Here is a 10,487-nt window from a genome sequence, read left to right as displayed (position 1 = left end):
TTATCCAAGTTTAATCTGCAAACAGACTCATCTTGTAGACACTCCAGCCAGTGATGTCTAGAAAATTTGCTAATAACACATTTCAGAGTAAATATATCAGAGGAATTCTACCATAGATTTATAGAAACAATGATATATATATCTGTTCTGTACAATATTTTCATTTTGGTCTTTAAAATATGATAAATAATGAGAATGTATCTTCTGCTATTCCAATGTCATCTGATATTCTGAAATAATAAAGAAACAACAGTGTAACATATAGAGGCTACTTAGAAAATACAGATTCAACATTTCCATAGAGATAAACTCTAGAAATAAATATTTACTTGAACAAAAGAACTTTTTAATTTATTAAAATTTACATCAGAAAATCTTGCGTGAAGCTTACATATTCCTAAACTCCAGCAACACATTCACATTCCAAATCTTTTTAGGGCTTTAAACTCACAGGTAATGCCATTTTGAATCTCATTTCTGAGACAGGTGAAGTGGTTGACACCTTCATCATTCTTATTCGCAAGAGACAGACAAGGTGGGGGGTCCTCCAAGAAACCTAAGAAGAGCTGGATGTTTGACTTGACCCCCAAGTGTCTCCTAAGCTAAATGGTTCTGCTTCTTTGCTCATTGAATGAAGAGTGCAACTTAAGACATCCAGAGACTCAGCAAGAATAACTGCATCATCAGGAAAAATCTAGGTCTGTAAACTTTTTTAAATCGCAACTTCAAAATATCAACTTAAGAAACGACATTCCCTAAATGCATTAAAAACATCAGAACACAATCCGATTACTATTTCAGGAAATTATCGCCATTCAGAGGCAAAATGAGTAAGACAAGATAAGGCAAATTTGTCTCTTTAATTATCCAGAAATTACATTTTAGAAAAAGACTCATACACATCAATGTCTATCCTTAGACATCATAAAAATCAGAAATGCAAAAATATATTTAAAAATCTTGGTCAAATGAAAGAGAATCAAGGGTGGGAGTGGGCATAGGATATGAAATTTACGAATCTCGACTAAATAAAAAAAAAAGAAGAAAAACTCCACAGTGGCTGTGTGGTAAGTAGCTTGCTTACCAACCATATGGTTCTGGGTTCAGTCCCACTGCGTGGCACCTTGGGCGAGTGTCTTCTACTATAGCCTCGGGCCGACCAAAGCTTTGTGAGTGGATTTGGTAGACGGAAACTGAAAGAAGCCCGTCGTATATATGTATATATATGTGTGTGTGTGTTTGTCCCCCAACATCGCTTGACAACCGATGCTTGTGTGTTTACGTCCCCGTAACTTAGAGGTTCGGCAAAAAGTGAACCGATAGAATAACTACTAGGCTTCCAAAGAATAAGTCCTGGGGTCGATTTGCTCGACTAAAGGCGGTGCTCCAGCATGACCGCAGTCAAATGACTGAAACAAGTAAAACAGAGCTTCTTCACAATCTGCTGGAATGTCTCTCTTCGTGATGTATGTATATGTCTGTGACAAAGCCAAGGAACTACTTACAGAGAATTTTAATCCTTTCTTCTCTTCAACATCATAGTATGAAAGAGGAGAAATTAGTAAAACAAGTCATTACTCATTTTGCCCCATTTTTAACGTCATTTAGTGAAACTTGCAAAAACCAAACATTCTTCCAGATATTCTATTAGCAACCTCAATTTACACTCAGGTCACAGTTCAGGAAAAATCCTATGGGAAAAGAGGACCAGCCACCTGACTGTATTTCGAACACCCTCAACTTCAATAACTACGGCTGACCAATATAATATAGCAATACAAAATGAGGCGAGCCTACGTTACGAGTACTTTTTCTGTCAAAGGACCTCGTGCGTTTGTTTACATACCGAAAGATGACCTAAAATGATCAGGCAGTATCTACAATGTAATCTTTTGAAACAAACTAGAAGAAAATAAAGAGAAATGGGAAATTACTCATGTTGCCCCGCTTACCTATTTTGTCCCCTTCTCTATATCAAGAATCAAACATTCGATAAATCATAATAAAGCATTTGTTTCTCAACATTTCTGTGGTTGGAATATATTTCTCCAACTAAAACACACAACAAACAAACGTGGAAACGATGGATCGTGTAGAAGGTTGCCTCCATAGCTAGAAATAGCAGCCAAATGTCGCACACATAGAAAGACATCTGAGACGGAAAGTATTAAAAGATTAAATGCTTCCATTGTTTAATACTTACGGAAAGGATAGTGTTGTTGTTATAAGTGTGTCAGGAGGTAGAGAAATGTATTATAAATGTGTTTGGAAGTTGATTAAGAGAAATTCTAGCTGCAGACACGTTTGTCAAGATGTAATGAATGGAGGCGGAAGTACGTTTAGTGCGCATGCGTAAGAAATATTTCTTTCCCTTCTTTGCACAAGGCCTGCAATTTCGGAGGTGGGGGTGGTACGTAATTCGATTACATGGACCTCAGTAGTCAACTGGTATTTACTTTATTGACCTCAGCAAAAAAGTAAAAGGGAAACTTGACCTTAAACGATGAGAGGCAAAGTCGAGCATACCGGAATTTGGGCATCCCTACACAACTGTGCGTCCCTCAAGTTTGTTTCTTCAAAACTTCCTAAAAGAAAAGATAATTTTTAATAAAATTTTCAACAAATACACTTCAGATGGTGTACATTACGGCACGTTAGTCATTTGACTTGGCAGGCAGGGATGTACTTTGTGGCGGTGTGAGTTTATTGGTTAGGGTGTTGGTCTTATGATTGTGAGAACATGGTTTCCATTCCTAGACAAGGCGGCATATTCTGTTCTTGAGCAAAACCCTTCAGTTCAGCTGCTCTTCTGATTTATTCATAGTCACTGAATATGACAAGTGAATGAGAAACTGGTTTCCTTCTAAAGTGAATGGCAAATTTGGGAATTATATGTTAACTGATAGGTGATACAAAAGACTTAGTTCAATTAAAAGAAAAAAAAATTACTTTTCACAATACACTTACCATCACATTACCACCTCTATCTCTTTGCCTTTCTTTTAAGATTATATATATATATGTGTGTATGTATGTATGTATATATAATATATATATATATATATGGAATACACTATCTGCAAGTCGATGGATACCGCATATTCTCATCCATTTTCTTATTGCTATATAAATTTAGGGTAAAATAACCCCATTTTACCCGCACCCACTTATTACACCTGGTATAACACTAGTGTAACAATAATTGTGTACCCTCCAAGCAGTATATTGGATACATACTATCCCTTAGTGGGTTGAATCCTCAACCCCTAACTCTCTTGCATTATATATATATATATATATATACAGCTAAGTTCCGGGGTTGTAAACACCAACATCAGTTGCCAAGCAATACTGGGAAACAAACACAGACTCACACATATATATATGTATATATATATATATATATATATATGATGAGAATTGGTTGTGAGCTTTGCTTAAGTTAACCGTGGCTGGTTCAGCTTGATGTAGCTGTGTGTTGGTTAGACATTAACTGGTCTAGTTTTTGTGCCTAGAGTTACCATAGATAAAAGAATGACAAGAAGAACCGAGTAAATTCAATGCAACTGTTATTTATTACAACCCCTTATAAAAATACATGGCAAATGTCTTACATATTGTGAAGTAACTGGTTTGACAAATTTTAAGGAACTCTATCTGGAACAGTGGAAGTTGTATCATAGTTGAAATTCTGTAGCAAGTTCATGGCTTGGATCTGTGTGTTGGGCAGCGTCGGTTGTTCTGATCTCATCTCTTTCTCCCTTTTTCTCTCTGCTCAAAAGAGTGAGGAACCATTCCTTACATAACAATTTGGTGGGCAAGAAGAGAATTTTTCTGCTTTAGGATAAAAACACTTGCTAAAACACTGATTGGCTAGTTAAGACCATTTGATCTTTGGAATGGATTTAGTCCAACCCTAATCATGTGATCAATGTTGACAATCCCAAAATACGCCCATTGTCATCATCATTTAATGCCTGTTATCCATGCTGGCATGGGTGTCATTTGCATGAAACCAGTATCTACTTGCTACATATATAAATGATGGGTTTCTTTCAATTTCCCTCTAACAAACCCATTCACAAGGGTTTGTTTGACCTGGGGTTATAGTAGAAAAGATCTGCCCTAAGTGCCATGCAGTGGGACGGATCCTAGAAAGATGTAATTGGGAATTAAGCTCCTTACCACACAGCCACACCTACTGGTTTTAATAAAATTCATGCAAAACAAATTCAAAATCTGGAGGAAATTACTTTAATTTTAAAAAAATATCCCACAGGTACGTTACCTGAGATGTGGTGACATAAACTATAGAGTTGGGAGGTTGTTATCACACACTGTTCTTTCTCCATTTCTGTGTGAATACATTTACACTTAGAGAGAGTGTCTCCCACTTTTTTTCTTTTTTTGGCATACAAGGAACTTTAACAATTACAACAATTCTCTGATGAGTAGCTTGGTTACTGCCATGGAGAAAGCCCACAACACTATCACCATTTTAGGAGGAGCTCAAAATGCTTATAGTTCTTATGAATTGTCACATTGATAGTCACACATCTATATGAACAGATACACATTTAGTTAATGTTAGAAGTACCAAACGGTCATTTATCATCACTTTTGCTTATTACTTTTTAATTTCTACAACTGTATTGAATGTGCAATCATGAGCATCATTTCATATATGTGTGTCTATAGATATATATTTTTCGCATGTGAATAAATGCTAAAAGAATGCATTTTTAAATCCTTTATTCACTGCATTTGCTCATATTTAAAATATATTGTATTAAAGATTTTCAATGACAGACAAAAATTATCGTTATGGTCCTTGTAAGAAGAAAGAAATGTTGATACTTTTAGTGTTAACTCTTCAGCATTTAAACCATATTTGGCCCAAATATTCTACCTATTTTATGTTGAAACTAGCCAGAGTTGGTCTCTTACACCTACCCTGCAATGTCATTCTGAAAATACACAATCGCATCATCAACACTTAAAAGCTGTGAGTTAATGCATGACAAATTGGAAATAATGTGAATAAATAAACATCACATTTGAGAGACTAATCTTCATGGTAAAGGGCTCAGTCACCACTTACAGAGAAGGGTTTACTACAAATATCAGTGGGATTGCTTCTTCCCCTTATGAACACATTTGTGAGAAGATAATTTGCTATGTTGAGTGAATGACCTACCACAGATATCACGAGGATATGGCTTCTCTCTGCTACAAAATTGTGTGTGAATAGTGAAGTCATTACCTTGAGAGAATGATTTGTCACAGATATCACAGTGGTGTTGGCTTCTCTCCTGTATGGAAACGTTTGTGAGAAGCTAAGTTGCCACTTTGAGAGAATGACCTACCACAGATATCACAAGAATATGGTCTCTCTCCTGTATGGAAACGTTTGTGAGAAGATAAGTTGCCACTTTGAGAATGATTTACCACAGATATCACAGTGATATGGTGTCTCTCCTGTATGAATACGTTTATGAGTAGTTAGGGTACGACTGGCAGAGAAAGATTTGTTACAGATGTCACATTGATATGGCTTCTCTCCTGTATGAACCCGTCTATGATCAGTTAGAGCATAGTTGCGAGGGAATGATTTACCGCAGATATTACAAGAATATGGTTTCTCTCCTGCATGAATACGTTTGTGAGAAGTTAAAGCACTTTTTTGAGAGAATGATTTACAACAGATGTTACACTGATATGGCTTCTCTCCTGTATGAACACGTTCATGACAATTGAAAGCACTTCGGTCAGAGAATGATTTACCACAGACATCACAGTGATATGGCGTCTCTCCAGTATGAATACGTTTGTGACTAGTCAATTTACCACTTGCAGAGAATGATTTACCACAAATGTCACAGCAAAATCGCTTCTTCCTTGTATGAACACATTTGTGAGAATTGAAATCGTTTTGGTTAGAGAATGATTTACCACAAATGCCACAGTAAAATGGCTTTTCTATTGTAGGAACACATTTGTGTTTATTCAATCTGCCCTTTTGCGAGAATGACTTTTTACAGACATCGCAGTCATGTGACAATTTTCGTGTCCTTTTCTTCTTATCTTCAGGAAAAATCTGTTCCTTTACTTTCTCATTCTTTTGCTTTAAAAATCACAATATACAAACTTTAGCTTCTATAATCTTTTGTTTACAAATATTTTAACAGCTGTATTTCTGTCCAGTGTCACCTTTGTCCCAAAACTCTTTAGTAAATTTATCCAAGTTTAATTTGCAACCAGACTCATCTTGTAGACACTCCAGCCGGTGATGTCCAGAAAGTTTGCTAATAACACATTTCAGAGTAAATATATCAGAGGAATTCTACCATAGATTTACAGAAACAATCTTATATATCTGTTCTGTAGAATATTTTCATTTTGATGAGAATCCATCAGCACTAGCAGCTGACTTTGTGTCAACCTGATCTATGGCCAGTGTTACATGTTCTTCTTTAATGTTGATGTAATCAATTTTCACCTCTTTCATTACAGGTAAAGTGGCAAACAAATCTTCTGGTTTGTTCACTTGCCTGTGTCCTAGAGGAGTATTGAACACACATTCAAACAGTTCATAAGTATTTCACTTATCTTCACTGGGTTTCCTGTAATGAAGCCTCGACTTCACAGGCCGCCACAGTTTTCATTCTGCCTGAATGATGGTCGCTTTGCGTGTCACATGGAGCTAAAACCTTATACTCAAGAGGAGCTCAGCCGGGGCAAACGTTCTATCTGTCTTGGTACTATCTGGGTTGTCCAGATGTGATGGAGAAAGACCTGACGGCCTCACCCTATGCCAGAGGTTGAGAGGATGTCACAGTTAGCGACTCCTTTACTTCTCATATCCTGGATGCTGCGGCCAGGGAAAGATCTGAAGCTTCTGCAGCCGAGCGGAACAAAATCCTGAAGTACCGCGATCTGTCGACCAACTACATTTTCTTTCCTGTGAGATTTGAGACGTTTAGTGGGGTTGAACCACTGACTGTAAGATTCCTGGCAGAGGTAACTGGGGATTAATTAAATTAAAAAGTAAAAAGCAAAAGTGGTGATACATGACAGCTCGGTACTTGTGTTAACTAAATGTTTATCTATTCATATACATGTATGTCTATCAATGTAACAATTCATAAGAACAATAAGCATTTTGAGTTCCTCTTAAATTAGTGGGAGTGTTGTGGGCATTTTCCATGGCAATAACTGAGCTGTCATGTATCACCGCTTTTGCTTATTACTTTTTAATTTCTGCAACTGTATTGAATGTGCAATCATGAGCATCATTTCATATATATGTGTATAGATATATAATTTTTGCATGTAAATAAATGCTAAAAGACTGTATTTTCAAATCCTTTATTCACTGCATTTGCTCATATTTAAAATAAATTCTATTGAATAAAGATTTTCAATGGCAGTCAAAAATGACCACTTTGAGATTTGTAAGAAGAAATGTTGGTACTTCTAGTGTTAACCCTTTAGCATTTAAAACCACCCATATTTGGCCTAATTATTCTACCAATTTAATGCTCAAACTAGCCAGAGTTGACCTCTTACAGTACAGTGTCATTTTTAAAATAAACAATATATCATCAAAATTTGAAAGCTGTGAGTTAATGCATGACAAAGTGAAACTAATGTGAATAAATAAAAATCACATTCAACAGAATTATCTGCATGGCATAAGGTTAGGTCACCACTTAGAGAGAATGGTTTACCACAAATATCAGTGATATTGCTTATTCCCTTTATGATCATGTTTGGGAGAAGTTACTTTGCTATGTTGAGTGAATGGCCTACCACAGACAGAAGGATGGAGTTTCTCTTCGGTATGAATACATTTGTGTGAACTCAAGGTATTACTTTGAGAGAATGATTTACCACAGAATTCACAGTGGAATGGCTTCTCCCCTGTATGAACACGTTTGTGAGAATCTAAAGAACTCTGCTGAGCGAATGATTTACCACAGACATCACAGCGATATGGCTTCTCTCCAGTATGAATACGTTTGTGAGAATTTAAGGCACTTCGCTGAGAGAATGATTTACCACAGATATCACAGTGATATGGCTTCTCTCCAGTATGAATACGTAAGTGTGTAGTCAATGTAGTATTTACGAAGAATGATTTACCACAAATCTTACAGTCAAATGGTTTCTCCCCTCTATGAACACGTATGTGATAATTTAAAGCACTTTGGTCAGAGAATGACATACTACAGACATCACAGTGATAAGGCTTCTCTCCGGTGTGAATACGTTTGTGTGTAGTCAAGCTACCTTTCTGAAAGAATGATTTATCACAGATGTCACAATGAAATGGCCTCTCTCCTGTATGGAAACGCATATGCAAATTAAAAGCACTTCGACGAGAGAATGATGTGAAACAAACATCACAGCGATAAGGCTCTTTTCCAGTATGAATACGTTTGTGCATACTCAAGTTGTTACTTTGAGAGAATGATTTACCACAGAATTCACAGTGAAATGACTTCTCCCCTGTATGAACACGTTTGTGAGATTTTAAGGCACTACGGTCAGAGAATGATGTACTACAGACCTCACAGTGATATGGCTTCTCTCCAGTATGTATACGCATGTGTCTAGTCAATGTAGCATTTACAAAGAATGATTTACCACAAATGTTACAGCGAAATGGCTTCTTCCCTGTATGAACACGTATGTGATAACTCAAAGCACTTCGGTCAGAGAATGACATACTGCAGACATCACAGTGATAAGGTTTCTCTCCGGTATGAGTACGTATGTGTGTAGCCAAGCTACCTTTTCGAGAGAATGATTTACCACAGATGTCACAGTGAAATGGCTTCTCCCCTGTATGGAAACGCATGTGCAAATTAAAAGCACTTCGTTGAGAGAATGATGTAAAACAGACATCACAATGATGAGATTTCTCTCCGGTATCAATACATTTGTGTATACTCAAGTTGTTACTTTGAGAGAATGATTTACCACAGATGTCACAGTGAAATGGCTTCTCCATTCTATGAATACGTTGGTGTAGAGTCAAGTGATTCTTTCGAGAGAAAGACTTTTTACAGACATCACAGTCATGTGACAATTTTTGACTTCCTTTTTCTCTATCTTCTGGAAAATTCCGTTCCTTTAGTTTCTCACTCTTTTCCATTATTTTTCTTCGAAAATCACGATATATGTTGTTTTTCTTTTTGCATTAATAATCTTCTGTTTACAAATATTTTAACAGCTGTATTTCTGTCCATTGTTACCTTTGTCCCAAAACTCTGTAGTAAATTTAGTTTAATTTGCAACCAGACTCATCTTGTAGACACTCCAGCAGGTGATGTCCACAAAGTTTGCTAATAACACATTTCAGAGTAAATATATCAGAGGAATTCTACCATAGACTTATAGAAACAATCTTATATATCTGTTCTGTAGAATATCTTCTTTTGGTCTTTAAAAGATGATAAATAATGAGAATGTATCTTCTGTTATTCCAATGTCATCTGATATTCTGAAATAATAAAGAAACAACAGTGTAAGATATAGAGGCTACTTAGAAAATACAGATTCAACATTTCCATAGAGATAAACTCTAGAAATAAATTTCGTATGTGTATTTCGTGTGCAAGATTCTTGATGTGGATACGTGTGTTGAAAGAAATACAATTAAACCTTGGGAGAGGCATTATGCCGGTAATAAACACACGCACTGGTTCAGTCCTTTATTATTTATTAATAAAGGACTGAACCAGTGCATGTGTTTATTACCGGCATAATGCCTCTCCCAAGGTTTAATTCTAGAAATAAACATTTACCTGAACAACAGAACTTTTTGATTTAGTAAAATTTACACGTGAAAATCTTGTGTGAAGCTAACAGATTCCTGAACTCCACCTACATATTCACACACACACACATCTTATTTTCCTTGCGTTAGTTGTTTTGAGTGTGACCATTCTGGAGCATCACCTTAAAGCGTCTTAGCTGATCAAATCAATTCTAGGACTTATTTTTTGAGCCTAGTACTTATTCCGTCAGTCTCATTTTGCCAAATTGCTATGTTACATGCATATAAACATACCAACACTCGTTATTAAATGCTGCTGGGGGAGGGGGGGGGGCAAACAGACACACACACACACACACATATATATATATATACAAACACACACACACACACATATTGGTTTTCTTTCAGTTTCTGTCCCATCAAATCCACTGACAAGGCTTTGGGTCAGCCAGAGGCTATTGCAGGTAATACTTACCTGGAACCATATATATGTGTGTGTATATATTTATATATATAAATATACTTATATATCATCATCATCGTTTAACGTCTGCTTTCCATGCTAGCATGGGTTGGACGATTTGACTGAGGACTGGTGAAACCGGATGGCAACACCAGGCTCCAATCTAATTTGGCAGAGTTTCTACAGCTGGATGCCCTTCCTAATGCCAACCACTCAGAGAGTGTAGTATATATATAT

The 10,487-nt window shown here is 36.4% G+C and overlaps 2 protein-coding genes across 2 annotated transcripts in view; both read right to left on the bottom strand.

Annotated features, from left to right (window-relative positions):
• Nucleotides 1-2,496: 2,496 nt before the first annotated feature.
• Nucleotides 2,497-7,293, bottom strand: LOC128251184 (zinc finger protein 728-like). The gene is made up of 4 exons (XM_052977748.1): nucleotides 7,251-7,293; nucleotides 6,464-6,558; nucleotides 5,848-6,124; nucleotides 2,497-2,585 (listed from the first exon to the last, which is right to left on the bottom strand). The coding sequence occupies exons 1-4, from the start codon at nucleotides 7,291-7,293 to the stop codon at nucleotides 2,497-2,499; spliced, it is 504 nt and encodes a 167-aa protein (XP_052833708.1).
• LOC106871788 (zinc finger protein OZF) overlaps nucleotides 3,553-10,487 on the bottom strand; it is a 10,284-nt gene continuing 3,349 nt past the window's right edge. Inside the window, exon 2 of the mRNA XM_014918430.2 lies at nucleotides 3,553-9,508. Coding sequence (XP_014773916.1) covers nucleotides 7,739-9,160 — 1,422 coding nt within the window. The 5' untranslated portion in view covers nucleotides 9,161-9,508 and the 3' untranslated portion in view covers nucleotides 3,553-7,738. The remainder of the gene's footprint in view (nucleotides 9,509-10,487) is intronic.

The sequence above is a fragment of the Octopus bimaculoides genome, chromosome 28 (assembly GCF_001194135.2).
Source record: "Octopus bimaculoides isolate UCB-OBI-ISO-001 chromosome 28, ASM119413v2, whole genome shotgun sequence".
Taxonomy (NCBI): Eukaryota; Metazoa; Mollusca; class Cephalopoda; order Octopoda; family Octopodidae; genus Octopus; species Octopus bimaculoides.
This window is presented reverse-complemented; position numbering and strand designations above follow the sequence as displayed.

What these genes read in the sequence shown, in the direction of transcription:
- LOC128251184 (XM_052977748.1), bottom strand. Translation starts at nt 7,293, where the DNA reads ATGCTCATGATTGCACATTCAATACAGTTGCAGAAATTAAAAA. An exon ending in TCAACATTAAAGAAGAACAT is followed by an intron (nt 6,125 to 6,463) that starts GTAACACTGGCC and finishes TGATTTTTAAAG; the next exon opens with CAAAAGAATGAGAAAGTAAA. An exon ending in TAAATCATTCTCTGCAAGTG is followed by an intron (nt 2,586 to 5,847) that starts GTAAATTGACTA and finishes CTTTTCTTTTAG; the next exon opens with GAAGTTTTGAAGAAACAAAC.